Here is a 24,354-nt window from a genome sequence, read left to right on the forward strand (position 1 = left end):
ATGTCTGGGTAGAGCGTTTACGAGCGCTATGTGCCAGTCTCTCTCCTAAGTGGCAGTCATGTGCTCCATAACCCACTGAATCCCCACAACCGCCACAGGAGGTGAGCACTGCTCTCCCCATCTTACAGGTGGGGAATGTTGAGGCTCAGAGGGATGAAGTAACTCACCCAGAGGCCCACAGCTAGGGATGGCAGGGCCTAGCTTGGGTCTCAGGTTCCTTGGACTCCAGAACCTGCACTCCTAACCACCACCCAATCTTCTCCCTGCTGCAGGTCAAGTTCATTCCCTTGATTTTACAAATGAGGAAACCAAGGCACATCTACCACAGTGATCACAAAGGCTCTGCCCACTGTAGGGGAACAAATAGCATCAATGAAGCTACTGCCAGTCAGCCGGGGTCCAGCTGGGGCTCCCTCTATTTGCAGACAAAGGGTGGTTGCCCTCCACGACTGGCAAAACAAGCCCAGCTGGGCAGCAAGAGCTGTAGGCTGCATCCCTGCCCACCACTTAACGAGAGTGGCAAGTGGCCAGAAATTAATTAGCTGTCTCAGTTTTGGCACAGCCTGAGGAAGGAAAGTGGTTAATTATAATGAAGCCCAGAGAGCATGTCATAGGAGAAGATTAAAGGCTGGAACAGAGAAATCCAGGCCCCAGAATTGAACATGAGCAGGGAGGCCAGCCAGGTCACACTCAACAAGAAGCAGGACAGATGCCTCGTTCAGCTCAGTTCAAGAACAACACACTCATGGCAGCCAGGGAAGAGCAGCTCCTCCCCACCACCCTGGCTCTGCTTCTGGCTTAGGGGTGGCTGGACCAGGGATGGGGCAGCAGGCACAATGGGGGCCCAAGAACGCAGACTCCCACAAGGATGTGGCGTATCAGACCATGGACCTCTGGAAATAGGACATGTCCTTTGTACAAACACCTAGTGACATGCTGTCTGAGTGTTGGACCCTCTGCTGGGGCTCCAGCCATGAACAAAGGATATACTCCCTCTACCCCACACCCACTCATGGTGGGCAGAGCAGAACAGGGGAGCAAACAGGTGTCTGAAATAGTGCATAGTCCCTATTCCAATGGCGGGGGACACACAGGACACTGTGGGAACACAGAGGAGGGTTACCTGTTGGCTGGAAGGGCGGTGAGGAGCAATCAGAGAAGGCTCCCTGGAGGAAAGACTTTCTAAGCTGAAAAGTCAGGGGTTTCTCTGAAGGAGACAGCAGCCTGAGGTTCCTGCACATCTTACTGCCCTCTTGTCTCGTAGTTGGGGGATTTTTATTATAGATCCCAACAACTCTACAGACCAAATCTCGTTAACAAAGTGCCATCTGGATATTTAAGAAGTACCTGAATGGGCACAGTGGCTCACACCTGTAATCCCAGCACCTTGGGAGTCCGAGGTGGGAGGATCACTTGAGCTCAAGAGTTCGAGACCAGCCTGGGCAACATAGGGAGACCTTGTCTTTATCAAAAATTTAAAAATTACCCAGCATGGTGGCACACACCTGTAGTCCCAGCTACTCAGCAGGCTGAGGTGGAAAGATCATTTGAGCCCAGGAGGTGGAGGTTGCAGTGAGCCGAGATCGAGTTACTACATTCCAGCCTGGATGACAGAGCAAGACTCTATCTCAAAAAAAAAAAAAAGAAAAAAAGAAATACTTAGTGACGCCTCCTTAGGGTGAGGGACTAAGCTATGAAACAGGATTGAGGATGAATGTGACACAGTTCCTGCCCTCCAGGAGGAACTGGTAAAAGGGAATGCAAGCACAGAAACAAGCAGCAGCACTGTCATGGGGACACACTGGTTCAAGGCTGGGCACGGTGGCTCATTCCTGTAATCCCAGCACTTTGGGAGGCCGAGGTGGGCGGATCACCTGAGGTCAGGAGTTCGATACCAAACTGGCCAACATGGTGAAACCCTGTTTCTACTAAAAATACAAAAATTAGTCAGGCATGGTGGAGTGCACCTGTAATCCCAGCTACTCTGGAGGCTGAGGCAGAAGAATTGCTTGAACCCAGGAGGCAGAGGTTGCAGTGAGCCGAGATCACACCACTGCACTCCAGCCTGGGTGACAAAAAAACAGAACACTGGTTTGTGACCACCTACTTTTGTGTGTGTCTTCCCTCTCTCTAGGTGACAGGCACTGAATGAAGGCACTGTGATTTATATCATTGCATTTAATCCTGATAGCCAAATGCAGTAAGCACTACCATGGCATTTGGTAGATGAGGGGACTGAGGATCAGAGAGTCAGGGAAACTTGCCCAATGAAACACAGCTGACAGGTTGTAGTACCAGGACTCAAGCCCAGGTCTGTCTGGCCCCGTGATGGTTAGTCTGATGTGTCGACTTGGCTAGACTATAGTATCCGGCTATTTTATCAGACACTAATCGAGGTGCTGCTGTGAAAGGATTTTGTAGCTGTGGTTAGCATCTGCCATCAGCTGACTTTAAGGAGATTATCCTTGATCATCTGGGTTGGCCTTTTCCAATCAGTTCAAAGGCCTTATGAACAAAACAGATTTCTCAGAAGAAACTCCACCTGTAGCATCAGCTCCTGCCTGAGTTTTCCACCTACCACTTTCAGACTTGCCCAGCCAGACCCCACAACGGTATAAGCCAGCTCCCTGAAATATATCCTACTGGTGCTTTTTCTCTGATAGGATCATGCCTGATACAGACCCAAAGCCCACGCTCTAGGCCAAGGCTGGTGCCACAGAGCCACGCAGTCTCCTGAGCTGGAAAAGGGCAGTGACACCCACCATCACATGGGGGGCTTTGCTGTCAGACACTTACTAACCAGGTGCCCTTGGGCAAAAGTCTTTCATCTCTGAGCCTCAGCTTCTTCACCTGTAAAATGGGCACATTACATTGTTCCTACCTCATAGAAGTGTTGTGAAGACTCAGTGAGATTTTGCATGCAAGGTCTCCTGTAGAGAGCCTTCTAATCTTGTCAAAGACAGGCTCATTTTTTCCACAGTTGTAATTTCTCGGTTCTTCATGATTTTGAGTCCTCACCATCTGCCAGCTTAATGTTTCAGTCCCACAATTCCACGTAAATAATGTCCACAAGTTTATTATTCTTAGTGACAGTGATGTAGATGTTACAGTTTCCCTAACCTGTACCCACCCAGCTCCCCAGCAAAGAAATACCCTTTGAGGACAATGGGCTAGGGAGCCCCTGTGCAGAGCATCACACACGTTCTCTCATTTGAATCACACCCACCCCAGGAAGTGGGTCTCAGTATATTCCCATTTTGTTTATAGAAGAAACTGACCCAAAAGATAAAAGGCGCTCATCCAGGAGTGTAGAATGAACAGAACTGAGATCCAAAGCCAGGCATTCCAAAAAGCCCAGGCAGACTCCAGGCCTTTGGCCATGCTGTATGTTACTTTTTTTTTTTTTTTGAGACAGAGTCTCACTCTACCACCCAGGCTAGAGTGCAGTGGCGCAATCACAGCTCACTGCAGCCGCCAGCTCCCGGGCTCAAACAATTCTCCCACCTCAGCCTCCCAAGCAGTTGGGACTACAGGTGTGTGCCACCATTCCTGGCTAATTTTGTATTTCTTGTAGAGATGGGGTCTCCCTGTGCTGCCCAGGTTGGTCTTGAACTCCTGGGCTCAAGCGATTCTCCCACCTCGGCCTCCCAAAGCAGGCCTCCTACCGACTTGATTGCAGGCAGGAGCCACTGAGCTTGGCCTTTACTTCTTATGCCATCTCTCTGCCTGGGACCCAAAAGAGCTTCTCTTTCCTTTTGTTTATTAACAATGGATTATTTTTAAAATTATTTTAAGGACATTACAAATAAGTCTGCTCTGTTCCACAGCCTCTCCCAATCCCTGGCTGTATCAAAAAGTCATTTTTCCACAGTGGAAATCAGAAGGTATCATAGGTTCAGCCTTCTTCATGGACATTGCTTCATGGACACTTTGTACATCTGAGCTCTGAGAGTCAAGGGGCCTCAGTTCAAAGGCTGGCTCTGCCACTTCCTAACTGTGGCCCTGGGCAAGTGAATTATCATCTCTGAGCCCCAGTTTTCTCATCTGTCAAATGGAGAGAAACATGGTACCAAACTCATAGAGTTGGCTGAATTAAATGAAATAACCTATGTGCAATGCTTCACATAGAGCTTGGCACAAAGCTGGCCACCTTGTCAGCATCCAAGAAAGGTCAGCCAGGCATGGTGGCTCACGCCTGTAATCCCAGTACTTTGGGAGGCCAAGGCAGGAGGATCACTGGAGCCCAGGAGTTCAAGACCAGCCTGGGCAACATAGTGAGACCTCATCTCTACAAATAAAAAAATTAGCCAGGCATGGTGGTGCCTGTGGTCCCAGCTACTCAGGAGGCTAAGGTGGGAGGATCACTTGAGCCTGGGCAGTTGAGCCTGCAGTGAGCCATGATCACTGAAAGAAAGAAAAAAGTCAGCAGTTCTATTTTCGGTGTTAACTCCGACCGAGTCAGTATGCTATGCTTTGCTGTTGAGCTCTCTTTTTTTTTTTTGAGACGGAGTCTCACTCTGTCGCCCAGGCTGGAGTGCAGTGTCACGATCTCAGCTCACTGCAACCTCCACCTCCCAAGTTCAAGCGATTCTCCTGCCTCAGCCTTCTGAGTAGCTGAAACTACAGGCGCACGCCACCACGCCCGGCTAATTTTTGTATTTTAATAGAGACAGTGTTTCACCATGTTGGCCAGGATGGTCTCCATCTCCTGACCTCGTGATCCACCAACCTCGGCCTCCCAAAGTGCTGAGCTTACAGGCGTGAGCCACCGCACCAGGCCGAGCCCTCTCTTATATGGGACAACAAGGCCTAGGCAGGTGGAAGGAGTGTCTTGTGGCTAACCTGCCCCTCCCAGCAGGACGGCTCCATTCGCTCCCCTCAGGGAGGAATGGAAAATCACTAGATGTGGGGTATTTCCCAGCACTGTGGGAGGATGAGTTTTTGTAACCAAGGGAAACAGATTATCTCCATCTGTCCTGCAGGGGCATCTGGTGGGGACAGCATCTGGTGGGGCCAGGAGAAGCAGCGTCTCCGCTCTGGCTTAATTCCTGCCCTGGTTCCCAGGTGCTGGGCAATGATCCAAAAGGCCTCATTATCACCAATGGCTTCTTGCTATGGGCCAGGCCCCGCGCTAAAGCCATACAGCATCATCCCCCTTAACCCTTGCCCTTGCTGTTCCCTCTGCCTAAAACACTCTTCCTCCAAGCAACAGTCCTCTGCTCATTTGTCTCCTCTTCTTTGACCTCTCCATATACAGGTATGCCTTGTGTAAAGCACTTTGTAGTTATTGTGTTTTTTACAAATTGAAGGTTTGTGGCAACCCTGCTATGAGCAAGTTATCAGCACCATTTTTCCAACAGCAAGTGCTCACTTTGTGTCATATTTTGGTAATTCTTGCAATATTTCAAATTTTTCATAATTATATCTCTTATGGTTATCTGTGATCGTGTTTTTGTTGTTGTTGTTGTTGTTTTGTTTTTGACTGGGTCCTCACTCTGTTGCCCAGGTTGGAGTACAGTGGCACTATCATAGCCCACTGCAGCCTCGACCTCCCAGGCTCAAGCAATCCTTCCACCTCAGCCTCCCAAGTAGCTAGGACTACAGGCATGTCCCACCACACCTTGCTATTGTTTTTTTCATTTTGTAGAGATGGAGTCTCATTATGTTGCCAGGGCTGGTCTCGAACTCCTGGGCTCAAGCGATTCTCTCACCTCAGCCTCCCAAAGTGCTGGGATTACAGGCATGACCACCGTGCCCGGCCATCAGTGATCTTGGATGCTACCACTGTAATTGTTTTGGAGTGCCACAAACCACACGCCTATAAGAGGATGAACTTAATTGATAAATGTGTATGTTCTGACCGCTCCACTGACCGGCCATTGCCCCATCTCTCTCCCTCTCCTCAGGCCTCTCTATTCCCTGAGACACAACAATATTGAAATTAGGCCAATTAATAACTCTACAATGGCCTCTAAGTGTTCAAGTGAAAGAAAGGGCCAGGTGCAGTGGCTCACACCTATAATCACAGCACTTTGGGAGGCTGAGCTGGAAGGATTGCTTGAGCTCAGGAGTTCAAGACCAGCCTGGGAAAAAAGCGAGTCCCCATCTCTACAAAAAATTTAAAAATTAGCTGAGTATGGTGGTGCACACCTGTAGTTCCAGCTACTTCGGAGGCTGAGGAAAGAGGATCACTTGAACCCAGCCAGTTGAAGCTGCAGTGAGGCATGATTGCAGCACTGCACCCCGGCCTGGGCGACAGAGCAAGACCCTGTCTCAAAAGATAAAAAGAAAATGAAAGGGTCGCATGTCTTGCACTGTAGATCAAAATCTAGAAGGCCGGGCACAGTGGCTCACGCCTGTAATCCCAGCACTTTGGGAGGCCGAGGTGGGTGGATCACCTGAGGTCGGGAGTTCGAGACCAGCCTGGCCAACCTGGTGAAACCCCATCTCTACTAAAAATACAAAAAATTAGCTGGTGTGGTGGCGGGCACCTGTAATCCCAGCTACTCAGGAGGCTGAGGCAGGAGAATCACTTGAATCTGGGAGGTGGAGGTTGTAGTGAGCCGAGATCGCGCCATTGCACTCCAGCCTGGGCAACAGAGCAAGACTCTGTCTTAAAAAAAGGAAAGAAAGAAAGGAAACAAAATACACTTAACTGCTGATATGGAGAAGGTTTGAGTGGTCTGGATAGAAGATCAAGCCAGCCACAACATTCCCTTAAGCCAAAGCCTAATCCAGGGTAAGGACCTAATTCTCTTTAATTCTAGGAAGGCTGAGAGAGGTGAGGAAACTGTAGAAGACAAGTTTGAAGGTGGCAGAGGCTGGTCCATGAGGCTTTAAAGATCACTGATGAAGGCAGCTACACTAAACAATAGATTCTCAAGGGGACAAAACAGCCTTCTATTGGAATAAGATATCATCTAGGACTCTCATTCCTAGAGAGAAGTCAGTGCCTGGTTACAAAGCTTCAAGGAGAGACTGATGCTCCCTCTCTCTCCTTTTTTTTTTTTTGAGACAGAGTCTCACTCTGTTACCCAGGGTGGAGTGCAGTGGTGCAATCTCGGCTCACTGCAACCTCCCCCTCCTGGGTTCAAGCGATTCTCCTGCCTCAGCCTCCCGAGGAGCTGGGATTACAGGTGCACATCATCACACCCGGCTAATTTTTGTATTTTTAGTAGAGACAGTGTTTCACTATGTTGGTCAGGCTGGTCTCGAACTCCTGACCTCAGGTGATCCACCTGCCTTGGCCTCCCAAAGTGCTGGGATTACAGGCGTGAACCACTGCGCCTGGCTTTTTTTTTTTTTTAAGAGACCGGGTTTCACTCTGTCACTCAGGCTGGAATGCAGTGGCACGATCATAGCTCAGTGCAGCTTCGAACTTCTGAGCTCAAGCGACTCTCCCTCTTCGGCTTCCAAAGTGCTGGGATTACAGGTATGAGCCACCGCACCCAGCCAGGCTGACTCATTAGGGGCTAACGCAGCTGGTGACTTTAAATTGAAGCCGACGCTCATTTACCATTCCAAAAATCCTAGGGCCCTTAAGAATTATGCTAAATCTACTCTGCCTGTGCTCTATAAATGGTACAACAAAGCCTGGATGACAGCACATCTGTTTACAGCATGGTTGATGGAGTATTTCAAGCCCACTGTTGAGACAAACTGCTCAGAAAAAAAGATTCCTTTCAAAATATTATCGCTTATTGACAATGCACCTAGTCACCCAAGAGCTCTGATGGAGATGTACAAGGAGATTAAGTTGTTTTCATGCTTACTAACACAACATCCATTCTGTAGCCCATGGATCAAGGAATAATTTTAATCTTAAATTTTATTATTTAAGAAATACATTCTGTAAGGTTACAGCTGTCATAGATAGTGATTCCTCTCATGGATCTGGGCAGAGTAAACTGAAAGCTGGAAAAAATTCACCATTCTAGTTGCCATTAGGTACATTTGTGGCCAGGTGTGATGGCTCACACCTGTAATCCCAGTACTTTGGGAGGCTGAGGTGAGAGGATCCCTTCAGGCCAGGAGCTCGAGACCAGCCTAGGCAACACAGAAACTCCGGCTCTACAAAAAATAAAAAATAAATAAATTAGCCAGACATGGTGGCACACACATGTAGTCCCAGCAACTTGGGAGACTGAGGCAAGAAGATAGTTTGAGCCCAGGAGTTTGAGGCTGCAGTGAGCTATGATCACTGCACTCAGCCTGGGCAGCAGACTAAGACTGTGTCTCTGAGGGGGGAAAAAAAAAAAAAAAAAAAAACAATATTAACAGGAGTTTTAAAGAAGTTGATTCCAGCCCTCATGGATGACTTTGAGGGTTCGAGGCTTCAGTGGAGGAAGTAACTGCAGATGTAGTAGAAATAGCAAGAGAACTAGAATTAGAAGTGGGGCCTGAAGATGTGACTGAATTGCTGCTGCTGCAATCTCATGAAAAAATTTTAATGGATGAGAAGTTGCTTCTTATAGATGAGCAAGAAAGTGGTTTCTTGAAGCTAGGCGCAATGGCATGCGCCTGTACTACCAGCTACTCAGGAGACTGAGGCAAGAGGATCACTTGGGCCCAGGAGTTTGGGGCTGTAGTGAGCTATGATCGTTCCTGTGAGTAGCCACTGCACTCCAGCCTGGGCAACACAGTGAGACAAAAATCAAAAAGAAAGAAAGTGGTTTCTTTTGGTTTTGTTTTGTTTTTGAGACAGGGTCTTGCTCTGTCACCCAGGCTGGAGTGCAGTGGTGCAATCTCAGCTCACCACAACCTCTGCCTCCCGGACTTCAGCAATCCCCCCACCTCAGCCTCCCTAGCAGCTGGGACTACAGGCGCACACCACCACGCCCAGCTAATTTTTGTATTTTTTTGTAGACACAAGGTTTTGCCATGTTGCCCAGGTTGGTCTTGAACTCCTGACCTCAAGGGATCTGCCCACCTTGGCCTCCCAAAGTGCTGGAATTACAGGCGTAAGCCACTGCTTCTGGCCGAAAGTGGTTTCTTGAGATGGAATTTACTCCTGGTGAAGAAGATCTGTGAACTTTGTTGAAATGACAACAAAGGATTTAGAATATAACATTAATTTAGTTGATAAAGCAGCAATAGGATTTGAGAGGACTGACTCCAATTTTGAAAGTTCTACTGTTGGTAAGATGCTATCAAACAGCATCGCATGCTACAGAGAAATCTTTCATGAAAGAAAGACTCAATTGATGCAGCAAACTTCACTGTTGCCTTGTTTTAAGAAATTGCCACAGCCACCCCAACCTTCGGCAACCACTACCTCCAACCAGCAGCCATCAATATTGAGGTAAGACCTTTCACCAGCAAAAAGATTATGATTTGCTGAAGGCTCAGATGATCATTAGTATTTTGTTAGCAATAAAAGTATTTTAAAATTGAAGTATGTATATTTTTCTTTAGACATAATACTATGACACACTTAATAGACTACAGTATAAACAACTTTTTTTTTTTTTTTTTTTGAGACAGGGTCTGGCTCTCTCACCCAGGCTGCACTGCAGTGGCGTGATCTCGGTTCACTGCAGGCTTGACCTCCTGGGCTCCACCCATCTCAACCTCCCGAGTAGCTGGGACTACAGGTGCATGTCACCACACCCGGCTAATTTTTGTATTTTTTTGTAGAGACAGGGTTCTGCCATGTTGCCCAGGCTGGGCTCTAACTCCTGAGCTCAAGCAATCTGCCCACCTCAGCCTCCCAAAGTGCTGGGATTACAAGCATGAGTCAGCACACCCAGCTGTAAACAACTTTTATATGCACTGGGAAACCAAAAAATGTGTGTGACTTGCTTTGAGATATTTGCTTTATTGCAGTGGTCTGGAACCCAAACCACAGTATCTCTGAGGTATGCCTGTACAACTGCAGCCCCGCCACCCTCTCACCCAATGCCTGTTTCGGTTGACTTCACTGCCTATAGCCTTAGCCTTACATCTATTTGTTTACCGTCCATCTTTTCCCCACTAGACTGTCAGCTCCATGAGGGCAAGGACTGTGTCTTCATCACTGTTGCATCCCAAGTACCTAGAACTGTGCCTGGTACTTCAGGGGGGACAACCCAATGATGTAGAGTTTTTCTATCATCCCCATTTCACAGATGAGAAAACAGACAGCACGCTGAGTTCAACAGTGGACAGCCAGCAAGAAGCTGGATTTGAACCCTAGTCCACCTGCTGATGAAGGACAGGCCTGCCTCCCTGCTGTTGGCCTTGCCACAGGGAACCTGGAGTTCTTTAGGCCTATCATGTGTTATCAGTAGCCCCTAGGCCAGGCTGCCCTGTGTAAGAACCCACCTCTTGGGCTGGGCGCTGTGGCTCACGCCTGTAATCCTGGCACCTTGGGAGGCCGAGGCAGGCGGATCACAAGGTCAGGAGTTCAAGACCAGCCTGACCAACATGATGAAACCCTGTCTCTAGTGAAAACACAAAAATTAGCTGGATGTGGTGGCGTGCACCATAATCCAAGCTACTCAGGAGGCTGAGGCAGGAGAATCGCTTGAACCCGGGAGGTGGAGGTTGCAGTGAGCCAAGATCGTGCCACTGTACTCCAGCCTGGGCAACAGAGTGAGACTCTGTCTCAAAAAAAAGAACCTACTTCTTGTGTTCCCAAGTACTGCTATTTCCAGCCACTCCCTGCCTCTCTCTCACTTTGGAAAATCCCAATTGTGCAAAGAGACACAAGGAGAGGGAGCAAGGGGATAGGAAAAGCAGTTCTAGTCCAGCCTTGGCCATGGACTCAAAAGACACAGAACCTTTCTAGGTCTCGGTTTCCTCATTTGTAAATCAGAGGGGCTGAACTTGACATACAAGGTGGCAGAGAACAAGGCAATGGTTAAGAGTGTGGGCTCTGGCCGGGTGCAGTGGTTCACACCTGTACTCCCAGCACTTTGGGAGGCTGAGGCAGGTGGATCACAAGGTCAGGAGATCGAGATCATCCTGGCTAACACGGTGAAACCCCGTCTCCACAAAAAATACAAAAAAAAATTAGCCGGGCGTGGTGGTGGGCACCTGTAGTCCCAGCTACTCGGGAGGCTGAGGCAGGAGAATGGCGTGAACCTGGGAGGCAGAGCTTGCAGTGAGCCGAGATCGCGCCACTGCACTCCAGCGTGGGCAACAGAGCGAGACTCCGTCTCAAAAAAAAAAAAAGAGTGTGGGCTCTGGGCTCAGAACAACACTCTTCTGATTTCAAAATTATCTTGGGACTTTGGGCATGTTATGTCGTTTCTCTGAGACTCAAGTTTCCTTATGTATACCATGGGGGCAACACACCTCCTACGAGGTCAGCAAAAATTAAATGGGATAATATATACACATCTCTAGGCAGGGTGCCTGGCACAAAATAGGTGCTCAAGAAAAAGAACCATCAGCCAGGCACAGTGGCTCACGCCTGTAATCCCAGCACTTTGGGAGGCCAAGGCGGGCGGATCACAAGGTCAGGAGATCAAGACCATCCTGGCTAATACGGTGAAACCCTGTCTGTACTAAAAATACAAAAAAAAAAAAATTAGCTGGGTTTGGTGGCGGGCGCCTGTAGTCCCAGCTACTCGGGAAGCAGAGGCAGGAGAATGCTGTGAACCTGGGAGGTGGAGCTGCAGTGAGCTGAGATCACGCCACTGCACTCCAACCTGGGCAACAGAGCCAGACGCCATCTCAAAAAAAAAAAGAAAAAGAAAAAAAGAAAAAGAACCATCATCCATGAGTCACAGTTCTATGCCTTGGTGACAAGCTCATTTCTGCAGGGGAGGAAAATTCTGCCTCTCCCTGTGTGGTGTTCTTTGAATGGGGCTTTTTTTTTTTTTTTTTTGGAGACAGGGTCTCACTCTGTCACCCAGACTGGAGTGCAGTGATGCGATCTCGGCTCACTGCAACCTCCGCCTCCCAGGCTCAAGCGATTCTCCTGCCTCAGCCTCCCGAGTGGCTAAGATTACAGGCATGCACCACTACTGCCCGGCTAACTTTTTTATTTTTAGTAGAGAAAAAGTTTCACCATGTTGGCCAGGCTGGTCTCAAACTCCTGACCTCAAATGATCCACCCACCTCAGCCTCCCAAAGTGCTGCGATTATAGGTGTTAGCCACTGCGCCCGGCCTGAATGGGGTTTTTTTGACCTCACAGGACCTTAAAGTTTGAGTTCTTTCTACTTATCAAGAAAGACGGGCTGGGCACGGTGGCTCACACCTGTAATGCCAGCAATTTGGGAGGCCGGGTGGGTGGATCACCTGAAGTCAGGAGTTCGAGTCCAGCCTGGCCAACATGGTGAAACCTCATCTCTACTAAAAAATACAAAAATTGGCCAGGCACAGTGGCTCACGCCTGTAATCCCAGCACTTTGGGAGACCGAGGCAGGCGGATCACGAGGTCTGGAGCTCGAGACCAGCCCGGCCAACATGGTGAAACCCCGTCTCTACAAAAAATACAAAAATTAGCCAGGCATGGTGTGCGTACCTGTAATCCCAGCTACTCAGGAGGCTGTGGCAGGGGAATTGCTTGAACCCAGGAGGCGGAGGTTGCAGTGAGCCGAGATCGTGCCATTGCACTCCAGCCTGGGTGACAGAGCAAGACTCCATCTCAAATAAATAAATAAATAAATAAATAAATAAATAAATAAATAAATAAAATTTAAAAAAGAATAGCCGGGTGTAGTGGTGCACATCTGTAATCCCAGCTACTTGGGAGGCTGAGGCATGAGAATCACTTGAACCCAGGAGGTGGAAGGTGCAGTGAGCCGAGATCGCACCATTGCACTCCAGCCTGGGTGATAAAGTGAGGCTCCATCTCAAAAAAAAAAAAAAAAAAAAGACTACAGAAGAAAAGATTCTTTCTGCACACACCCTTCCTGGCCAGAGACAAAGCTGCTGATTTCTGCAGCTGCACTGGGAACTATAAATCAGTAGAACACAACCCAGACACCCCCTCATTCCACCCCACAGCTCCCAGCCGGTAATGGGGCCACTATAGCCTGCAGAGGATGGTAAATTGTTCATTTAAGCCAGACTTTCTGCTCTACCCCCATGATTATCCCTCTTCCTGTGCATGTTATGACATTCCGTGTGGCCAATTTGATTTTGAGGTCCCAGGACTCTGAAGTTAATGAAATCATGCCTTGCCCTTGCACAGCCCCCTGCCTCTCAAAGTCCAGACATCTGCCAGGCAAGGGGGAAGGAGAACCTGAGATCACAGCATTTAAAAATCATTCTTTTTAAAATCTCAGGGTTGGGCGCCTGTCATCCCAGTACTTTGGGAGGCTGAGGCAGGTGGATCATTTGAGGTCAGGAGTGCGAGACCAACCTGGCCAACATGGTGAAACCCCGTTTCTATTAAAAATACAAAAAAAAAAAAAATTAACCGGGCATGGTGGCACATGCCTGTAATCCCAGCTACTTGGGAGGCTGAGGCAGGAGAATTGCTTGAACCCAGGGGAGCAGAGATTGCAGTGAGCCGAGATTGCACCACTGCACTCCAACCTGTGCAACAGAATGAGACTCCGTCTAAAATCAATCAATCAATCAATCAATAAACAAACAATAAAATAAAATCTCAGCCATGGTGAGAGGGGCCTGCAATTCTGCTTGTCTTCTCCACCCGAATCTCCAGGGCCAAACCTCCACCCAGTGGTTTCCCAGTGTCTACTTGCGCACTTCAGTGACAGGAAGCTCCCTACATTACACAGCAGCCCGTACCTTCTTGGAGAGCTTTGACTGTGGGAAAATTCCTTATAGAAATAATGAAATAGCAGGGCGCGGTGGCTCACACCTGTAATCCCAACACTTTGGGAGGACGAGTCGGGCGGATCACGAGGTCAGGAGGTAGAGACCAGCATGACCAACATGAAGAAACCCCATCTCTACTAAAAATACAAAGTTAGCCGGGCATGGTGGCGCATGCCTGTAATCCCAGCTACTCGGGTGGCTGAGGCAGGAGAATCGCTTGAACCCAGGAGGCGGAGGTTGTGGTGAGCTGAGATTGCGCCATTGCACTCCAGCCTGGGCAACAAGAGCAAAACTCCATCTCAAAAAAAAAAAAAAGAAAGAAAGAAAGAAATAATGAGATGTGCACAAACACACATGTCCAAGAATGTTCACAGCATTATGTATGATTACTATTTTTTTGTTTTTAGAGACAGGGTCTTGCTATGTTGCCTGTGCTGATCTTGAATTCCTGGGCTCAAGTGATCCTCCCACCATGGCCTCCCAAAGTGCTGGAATTATGGGGGTGAGCCACCATGCCCGGGCAGCAGCAGCATTATTTAGATTGGCATACTATTGGAAATTATAAAAGTCACTGGAAAAAGAACACATTCATGCAATGTAGCCATCAAAAATCATGTTTTCAAACTAGAAGAGCACATGCTTACCATATAATGTTAAGTGAATAGGCATCTCACAAAATATTACATGCAATGCGATCATGACTTCGACATGTGACCCTGATTTCACTAAAATGGAAAAACAAAGCTGGGTGTGTCGGCTCATGACTGTAATCCCAGCACTTTGGGAGGCCAAGGTGGGAGGATCACTTGAGTCCAGGAGTTCGAGACCAGCTTGGGCAACATAAGGAGATCCCCATCTCAAAAATAAAAATAAGCTGGGCACTGTGGCTCATGCCTGTAATCCCAGAACTTTGGGAGGCCAAGGCAGGTGGATCACCTGAGGTCAAGAGTTCAAGACCAGCCTGGCCAAGATGGTGACACCCTGTCTGTACTAAAAATACAAAAATTAGCCAGGCGTGGGGGCAGGTACCTGTAATCCCAGCTACTTGGGAGGCTGAGGGAGGAGAATTGCTTGAACCCAGGAGGCAGAGGTTGCAGTGAGCCGAGATTGTGCCATTGTGCAAGACTCTGTCTCAAAAAAATAAATAAATAAAAATAAATAAAATTGAGAAACAGAAAGAGAGACAGAAAAGAGATGGCAAGGAAACACACCAAAATGAAAAAGCTCTTTTCTCTGTGGTAGGATTATGGATAATGTCTGTCTCTGCTTAAATTTCTCCACATTTTCTGAAATAAGTTTGTTACCTTTTATTGTAGAAGAAAAAATTTTTTTAATTAAATATGGGGTCTCAGGCCAGATGCGGTGGCTCACACCTGTAATCCCAGCACTTTAGGAGGCCAGAGGCGGGCAGATCACCTGGGGTCAGGAGTTTGAGATATGGGATCTCGCTTTGTTGCCCAGGCTGGACTGCAGTGGTACAATCATAGCTCACTGTCACCTTGAGTTCCTGGGTTCAAGCCATCCTTCCACCCAAGCAGCTGGGACTACAGGTTCATGCCACCATGCTCAGCTAACTTTTTAATTTTTTTGGAGAGACAGGGTCTTGCCATATTGTTCGGGCTGGTCTCGAACTCCTGGACTCCAGTGATCCTCCTGCTTTGCCTCCCGAAGTATTAGGATTACAGGCATGAGTCACTGCACCCAGCTGAAAATTTATAATATTGAGTTGATAAAGTTTCCCTATACCACCCACTCAATAATTCTAGTTCCAGTTCACAACTGTAATCCCAGCACTTTGGGAGGCTGAGGCAGGTGGATCACTTGAGGCCAGGAGTTGGAGACCAGCCTGGCCATCATGGTGAAACCCCATCTCTACTAAAAATACAAAAATTAGCCTAGTATGTTGGCACACACCTGTAATCCCAGCTACTCAGGAGGTTGAGGCAAGAGAATTGCTTGAACCCAGAAGGCAGAGGTTGCAGTGAGCCAAGATCGCATCACTGCACTCCAGCCTGGGCAACAGAGCGAGACTATCTCAAAAAAAAAAAAAAAAAATCTAGTTCCTCTGAGGCTCGATAAATGTCAATCAAATGAATGCAAAGCAAGTGTGACTCCTCTTCTAAATAGTCATAATTACAGAAGATGTTTATTGACCACATACCAAATGCCTAGCTCTGTGCTGAAGTCCCTCATATCAGGCCTCGTGAACTCCTCATAACCACTCTGTGAGGGTCTATCACTACTCCCATTTCACAGATGATAAAGCTGAGGCTCAGAGAGGGTGTGTATGTATTGTTCAAGCTCACTCTCTTAATAAATGGCACCGCTGGGATGTAATTCCAGGTCAGTCTGGCTCCAATGCCCAGGCTCTCAACTGCTGCCACCCCATGCAGAGGCCTCAGAGATTTGCAGACAGCAATCTACCCTCTACCCCATCCCCGTTCCTCGCTTCTCTACCTAGACGTCCCCAGCACTCGCCTCCATTCCGCCATGTCATGGACAGCAGCAGCAGATGGAAACATGGAGTGATTTTGGAGTCAGAGAGGCCTGGGTTGGAATCTCGACTCCACCCCTCTCTTGCTGTGAGAGGCACTCGCTCCCTCTGAGCCTTCTTGTCCCCATTTGCAAATGAGAACAGAAAGCCCCCATCACAGGGCTGTGGTGCAGCTTGCATACTTCAACCTCAATATGGCCTCTGGATCCAGAAGCCTCTGGCATGTGGCAGAAGCTTAGGAAGAGGCTTTTCAGTGTTCTCAGTGACTCCTATGGACCCACCGCAGTGCGTCTGTAAGTCACACACACTCCCCAGGGAATGAACCCAAGACCCAGGAAGAAGCAGGCTCCAGGCAAGACCAAGAGATGCAGCAGGAACAGCAGCCAGGGCTGCTGCTTGTTCTCTCTGCTCAGCCTCACAAGAAGTCATCTAGCCCAGCCTCCTCCTGCTGCCTCCTTCCTTTTTTTTTGAAATGGGGTCTTGCTATGTTGTCCAGTCTGATCAACATCTTAGCCTCTTGAATAGCTGAGATTACAGGCATGCACCACCATGCACAGCTTCCTGCCTTCTTGTTAGGTCCAACAGCACTCCATTTCAGAAAGGGGACAGCTGAGGACAGGGTTTTAATGGCCCCGTCCAAGGTCACATGGCTCTCTTTTCATTGCCCTGAGCCACCCTCTCTAGTGTCCCCACATTGAGCCCCTCCCCATCCAATCCACCCCTCACCCCCACACCAAATTCATTCTCTTGAACACCATTCTGCACAGATTGCTCCAAAATCCCCCTCCCCATGGCCTGTGACCCAAAGCTTCCTCATTTCCCAGCACGCCAACCTTACCATGGGACCCCTGAGGACCTGTCCAGCCTCAGCTCCCACATCCAGACTAGAACCTCAGCACGGCCTCTGGCTCCTCACACAGTCATGCTGGGCCTGCCTCCAGGCCTCTCCTCAGCCCTCCCTCTCACCATCCCCATGAGAACACCTGCCTCCAATTACCTGGGGCTACTCTACCAGGTGTACCTCCTCAGGAATCATGGGTAGCTCCCGAGCCCAGCCAAGCTCAGCACTCAGCAGGTGCTTTTGACACTATGGTAAGAAGGACACCTGCTTACGACGCCTTTCCTGCTTTTGTCCCTGCAGCCTCTCCATCCTCACAGCCACCCTGGTCCCCAACACTCTCGTCTCAGCCTCGGTGAATTGGTGAATCATTGCTCCTGTGGTTCCCTCTATCTGGAATGCTCCACCCGCACCTCTCCAGGGAGCCAACTGCTGCTCCCCTCCATGATGCACAGGCATCCTCTCCTCTGGCTGGGTCTGGAGACTCCCTGGACTCCCATAGTTCCAGGGAGCTGCACTTGTCTGTGGAGTTGCAACTAACCAGGGGGTGGCATGGGACATAGGTGTGTTAGGAGCCAGGGGGCGTATGGAGGTTTAAGCTGTGGGTCTGGGCAGTGAGAGCTGAGGCTGGACAGGCCTGGCATGGGTCAGCATCAGCAAATGCTTTACTGACTGAGTACATGTGCAGGCAATGCAGGACATGGGAAAGGGCCAAAGGCGGAAAACGTAGACAACCAGGCCTCAACAGCCCACCTGCACTTTGCCCACCTGCAGCCACTGCAGGAAACCACAGCGCAGGGCATGCCAGGTGCTATGCTACAGCCTTTCCATGCTCGATCTCTTTGAGTCCTCCCAATAACCTGTCATATCGCCCCAATTTTTTAAATGATAAAATGAGCCAGGCGCAGCGGCTCACGCCTATAATCCCAGCACTTTGGGAGGCCAAGGCTGGCGGATCACTTGAGGTCAGGAGTTCGAGACCAGCCTGGCCAACATGGTGAAACCCCCCCACCCCGTCTCTACTAAAAACACAAAAACTAGCTGGGCGTGGTGGCGAGCGCCTGTAATCCTAGCTACTGGGGAGGCTGAGGCACGAGAATCCCTTGAACCAGGGAGGCAGAGGTTGCAGTGAGCCGAGATCACACCACTGCACTCCAGCCTGGGCAACAGAGTGAGACTCCATCCAAAAAAAAAAAAAATGAGGCACAGGGAAGTTAAGCTGTTTTTGCCCAAAGCCACACCTCTGGGACATGGATAGAGACCAGGCGCTCCCTGACCTCTAGCCACAACCTTTACCACTGCACTGTGTCATCTCACTGGAATCCCTCCTGGCCCAGAGGCCCTGGGTCCAGACCCCAAGAGAGGGGAGGGAGACAAGAAGCCAAGGGGCTTCCAAAAACAGGACACAGATTCAGTGCTACAAATTTTGCTAAGAAGACACTTCAGCATTTTCCCCAGCAGCTTCTGGAACCTCAGCAGGAGACCGAAGAGACAACCAGAACCCTTCATTCACCTATCCCGACCCTGCCACAGCCCACCTGCCTGGCCCAACTCCCCTCCCTGCTGGGTGCTACAGTCACCTCAGATAGGAGGGAAAACACAGTGCTTTGCCAACATCATCTCATCTAATCCTGAGGACAAAGTACCTATGAAATAGTACTATTACCCACATCTTCCCGATGAAGACAGGTGCAGTGAGGCGATCCGGCTTGCTAAAGCTCTTAGTAAGTAGCAGAGCCAGCATTTGATACAAGGAGACAAATCAGAAGACACATGGGCTGAGGTGAGATCAAGGGGCAGAGAAGCACACAGGCTGAAGGCGTCTCGTGGAGGCTGGCCAGGGCTGGCAGGAGGCAGGGCATGCTGGGAGGGTACAAACCTGCTGAAACCTAGCTCAGGGCGCAGAGGAGGCAGGGAGACAGAGAAGGCTGCGGAACAGACAGGAGGCCAGGTAGGAAAGCACTGACTCCTCTTGCCCAGGTTCTGGGTCGGGCCACCCAGGATCTGGGCCAGGCAGGAGGAAGAGGGGGTCACCTGCCACAGGTGAGGGGCCTGCTAAGCCCATCACACCACACCTACCCAGTGGGCTGCCCATGGGAAGTCTCTGAGATGCCAGCCCTGCAGAGGACACTGACTCTGCCCGGAAGAAGGGGTTGTCCGGTGTCTGCTCTGAGGACCAGGGCATCCCCATGGCCAGCACGAGTCATCGTGCTGGCCAATCCCACATGCAGGAGGAGGGGGTGATGCTCTACCTTGGGACCACCTGTCCACAGAAGTCCTGCTCACGCTTCATGGAAGCCTCATTCCCTCCAGCCACAGGCTGTTTGCTAAAAGCACAATTCCCAGAGGCCCCTCTCAGGCCCCCAGGATGAGACAGCTTCTCAGGTAGCTTCTTGGAGGGGAGAGAGGACAGAGTGTGGGGTCTGCAGGACGGAGGATGCTTCTGACCTGGAATTCTGAGATTCCTGGTTCTTATGTTCAGGCCCTCATCAGCGTCCTGCTTCCCAGCCACAGCTCCTCCCTCAGCTTTTGACTCAGTTTCCTTTAGCTCTGCAGAGGCTTCTCTGATCTCTCCGCCCAGCTGAGACCCTCCCCTGCCCCCATCATGGGCTCCCAAATCCCCCACATACTTTCACAGATAGCCCCTACCACAGCTACAAACTTCAGTTTATTGGATGACTGGCTGACGAATGTCTGTCTCCCACCACACCCTAAGCTCCGGAAGGTCTGGAGCACGGTGTGTTTTTTTTCTCGGCATTTAGCACAGAGCATGTAGAATGTTGTAGAATGAGTTAATTCTTTTCAGTCCTTCACACAGAGCCCCTCATGTTCTCAAAGAGCTTAGGGTCTAAAAGGCTCAGATATCACACATTATGCCACTTAATCCTCACCCCCGCCCTGGAGGCGCTGTTGGTGTTCCCACTTTAATGAGAAGAGCTTCAGACAGCTCGTCACTAGCCCGAGTACACAGCAAGTAAGTGGCTTTGAACTCAGATATGTCTGGTCCAGAGCCACAGCTCTGCCCACTATACCACCCGGCTTTCCTTCCCCAAGGGTCTCTGAATCTTCCCTTGCACACCTGCTCCCCACCCCCCACATGCTGCCTAAGCTCAGGACTGACAGGCAGAATTCACTCATTCAACCACTCATTCTTCACTCAACCCAGCAGCCGGCTCATGTACTGGTTGTGGCAGGCCCTGCTTGGGCTGCCAGGAAACCGCAGATGGAGCGCAGCTCGAGGAGCCCTTCAGGGGAGCAGGGTCCCTTCTCCAGCCCGGGCTGCGCTCTCCCCACTGCCCTTGGGGCGTTTCCAGCAGAAGCCAAGACCCAGGCAGCTGCCCCGCCCTCAGACTCTCGTTCACTGTTCACTGGGAAAGGGCGCAGCGCCAGCCCTTATCATTCCGCCTCCCCAAAGGACAGCAGCCTAAAATGCACAGGCTGAAAAACGCAGAGGAGCACAGTCCCCAGGTCTCTGCTCTCTGAGGACTCTAAGACAAGAGGAGGGACACAGCCGGGCACCATGGCTCCGCCCGTAATCCCAGCACTTTGGGAGGCCGAGGTGGGTGGATTGCTTGAGCTCAGAAGTTTGACACCAGCCTAGGCAACATGGCAAAACCCTGTCTCTGCAAAAAAAAAAAAAAGTTAGCATGGCGTGTGCCTGTAGTCCCAGCTTCCCAGGAGCCTGAGGTGGGAGGATCGCATTAAGCCCAGGAGGTCGAGGTTGCAGTGAGCTGTGATTGCGACGCTCCAGCCTGGGCAACAGAGAGAAATCTTGTCTCAAAAATAAAAGAGGAGGGACAGAATTCTGCCACCCTCCTTCCAGACAATGCTTTGACTGTCCTCTACCCCAGGCAACTCTGGAGAAAAGTTTTGGACTTAAGTCACAGACTAAGGTTCTAGCTCTGGGCCTGGTGCCAACCGTGGTACCCTCCGAGAACAAGTTACCTTGCCTGTCTCTGAGCTGCAGATTCCTCATTTTATCTGCAGGATGCGGGTACTGATGATGATTCTAATGCCTGTCCCATAGGATTGAAGGTGAGGATTCAATCATTCAGACCCAGAGATAAAATTTTCACATAAATGGTTGACCAGCGAAATGTCTTGGTAACATGGGGACCCCTAGGGGCCCACTAAGCTGCTTGCGTACACTTGGCAATGCGATTCCGGGAAGGCTGTGTGGGAATGCCCCTAGCAGGCTGAGCCCAGAGCCTCCCCACAGTGGACCCTCAGCAGTGGGAGTCCCCTCCCCTTGCTCAATGGTAGTGGGGAAGCTGTGCTCAGTCAGCCAACCAGCCAGAGGCCCCGGGGAAAAGGTTGGAAATGAGACCGAACACACCGACGCTCGGCTTTTTCCAGACTTGGGCACCTGGAGCTCCCCTAGACAGGGCAGGTGCCAGGAACCCGGAGCTCTCAGAATCACAGCTACTCTCAGGCCCACCTTAGGACAAATGCCTCCCTCAAGCTCCCTTCTTTAGTCAGATTCTACAGGATCTAGAAAATCCCTCCGCCTCGCTATACAGACAGCGTCCATTTACTGGGTCCAGGCGCCAGGCCAGTGCGTTATGTGCTCTCTCACTGACACCTCACAACAACCCTGTGGAAGAAGATTTATCATTACGTCATTCTACAGACGAAGAAACTGAGGCTCAAAGAGGCTAAGTGGTTCACCCAAGTCACAGAGCCAGTTCGTGGCAGAGCAGGGATTCATACCAGGCCGGCCTGCCTCGAAGCCTGTGAAGTGGGGAGAATCACTGACAAAGACACAAAGCAAAGATCAGTCCCGCCTGTGCTTGGGGGGAATTCTCCCACTGTTGCTTGTGATGAGTCATGGAAAGCACAGGAAATTCTTGTACCCGCCACTCTTTCTGGAGGAGCAAAGATCTCCCAGAGATCATCAATGCCGAAGCCCACTGACACCCACACACCTCATCCCATGCTCCAACACACCACGTTCTGCGCTGCAGAGACCCCATACCCTGGAATTCATACTTTCCAATTGAGGAGATTGGGTCTGTATTCTTCGGACAGGGAAACTGAGGCGGATGGGAGGCAGGGCAGGAAGAATGGTGCCTGGGCATCCATGACTAGGCTGAGACTACAGTTCATCTCTCTAACCTCTGAGTCCACGACCTGACCTATGCCCTGCATGGTGACACCCACAGCCCAGAGAGGTTTAGGGCCATGTCCTTGGTCCACCAGCATGAAGGACCCATTTTCAACTAACAGCAAATACCAGGGCATCTTTGTTGTTTTAAAGATAGAAATTTTCCTCTCAACCCTTATTGGCCATGTCTGAGCTTGTGGGGCTGTATCAGGAGGGCTACTTCTGGGGCAAGCTGACGTCTTAGGCTCTCTGAGAAGGTCCCAGCACTCTCCATAAACTCCAAGAAGAGCACCTCACTTCCTGGGATGAAAACTCAAAATCCACTCCAGCCCAGACCAACCTCTGCTGCCTCCGGCAGAAGAAAAGACTGTTAGAGGAGGCAAAGAGAAAATGGGAGAGGGCATTTGTGAGGAGGGCATGAGTCTTCTCTGAATCCTATTCAGAATTCCTGACCAGATGGGCACTGGCGAAGGGAACAGAGAACCGGTTGGCGGCCCACAGCTGTCGCCCATGTTATCCAGGAATTACTGGCAAAGGCACACACAGCTGCACAAACACAGGGACGACGGCCACTCTGGGTGCTCTGCCGCCCTCGGGGTTTCAAGGGCTTGACAAGAAACAACAGTCACATTGTTACATTCAGACAGGATCACAAACTGACCGTTAGGGACAAGCTCACACCAACAGATGAGCACCAAATATGACTTGGTAAGGGCCCCACGGCGAGGTGCTGACACCCAGCACCCTCCTGTCCGCCCTGCCTGCACGGTGCCCTCACACCGGTCTCCCCAAAGGCCCGCGGCACCTCAGAGCAGCACTGCCCACCCCATGGGCATGTTTCCGACGTCCAAACATACAGTTGTACTGTCACAACCATCCACTCACAAACTGTGACAGACACACAAACTGACGCCAAACTGTCCCACAAAGAAGCAAGGGGATGCCAACAGATGATCAAATGTCATTTAGTCAACCGCGGCGCACTCCCCCCCCCACCACACACACACACACACATACACACGATGACACACATTCCTGTGTTCCCCTCGATGTAAGTGGCCTCGCCTCTCGCTGGGCCCCAGGTGCCCCTGCAGGAAGTGCGGAGGCGCGGGGAGTCCAGGGAACGGGCTTGGGGTCTCAAGTTCGTGATCCTCATCCTCACCCCGGGCTCCAGCCCTGCGGCGCCGGCCCGCAGCGGACTCACCGGACGATGCCGAACATGACAAGCACGTTGCCCAGCAGCCCCACGGCGCACACGGCCGAGTAGAGCGCGGTGATGGCGATTGCCAGGGCGAGGGACGAGGCGCTCCGCGCGCCTGGCGGCCCCGACGCATTGGCGCCAGCGCTGGGGAAGGCGCTAGGGTAGGCGTCCGAGGCGTTGGCGAAGAGCGGGGGCTGCAGCTCGGCGCCGGCGGAGGGGGCCGGTTCCATGGCTGCCGGCCGGCTCCGCCGCGTCCCTCTCCACCGTGCGCCCTGGGCGCGGGGATCCGACGCGAGGGGAGCGGCAAGGCAGAGGCCGCGGCCCCGACGCCGCCGGCTGCCGCGCCCCGGCCGCCCCGCTGTCTCTGCGCCTCCTCCGCCTGCCTCGCCGCCCGCACCGGCCCAGCCCCCGGCGTCCGCCCGCTCTCCTCGCCCGGAGCGCTGTGAGCCAGGAGCAGCCGCAGGCTCCTCGGACGCGCCCGCCGCGCGCACCACGTGGCCCGGAGGCGGCCGCCAGTCTGTGCCCGCGACCGGGGGCGGACGCTGCACCACCGGCTCGGAGCTGGGCAGGGGAGGCCTCCCGCCCCCTCCCTAGGGATGCTCCGCCAGCTCCAGTGCGACCCCGTCCCAACCTGGACTCCCCTCCCATCCCCTTGCCACTTTGGTGTCAGAGGGACCTGGGTGTGGATCCCGCCTCCCGCCCCTGCACTAACAGGCGGAGTGACCTTGTGTAAGTCGCTTAACCTCCCTCAGCTTCATTCTCTTTGTCTGTGAGATGAGGAAAATCGTACCACCTCCCTCAGAGGGTGGTTGGGGAGATTGAATAAAATGATTCGAACAAAGAGCTTAGAGCAGTGCCCTGCGGACAGTTACATGCTCCGTAAATAACCTATATTATCCGTGCCTTTCTTGCACCCCATTCATTTCGCTCAACAAAAATTTTGAGGGTGCCTAATAGAAGAGCCAGGTATTTGGGGGGACCCTCTAGTACACAAAACCAG

General features: G+C 51.0%; 1 protein-coding gene across 1 annotated transcript in view; it reads right to left on the minus strand.

Annotated features, from left to right (window-relative positions):
- OPRD1 (opioid receptor delta 1) overlaps positions 1 to 23,828 on the minus strand; it is a 59,282-nt gene extending 35,454 nt beyond the window's left edge. The window contains exon 1 of the mRNA XM_055095964.2: positions 23,358 to 23,828. Coding sequence (XP_054951939.1) covers positions 23,358 to 23,584 — 227 coding nt within the window. The 5' untranslated portion in view covers positions 23,585 to 23,828. The remainder of the gene's footprint in view (positions 1 to 23,357) is intronic.
- Between the last annotated feature and the right edge of the window lie 526 nt (positions 23,829 to 24,354).

The sequence above is a fragment of the Pan paniscus genome, chromosome 1 (genome assembly GCF_029289425.2).
Source record: "Pan paniscus chromosome 1, NHGRI_mPanPan1-v2.0_pri, whole genome shotgun sequence".
In the NCBI taxonomy this organism is placed as follows: Eukaryota; Metazoa; Chordata; class Mammalia; order Primates; family Hominidae; genus Pan; species Pan paniscus.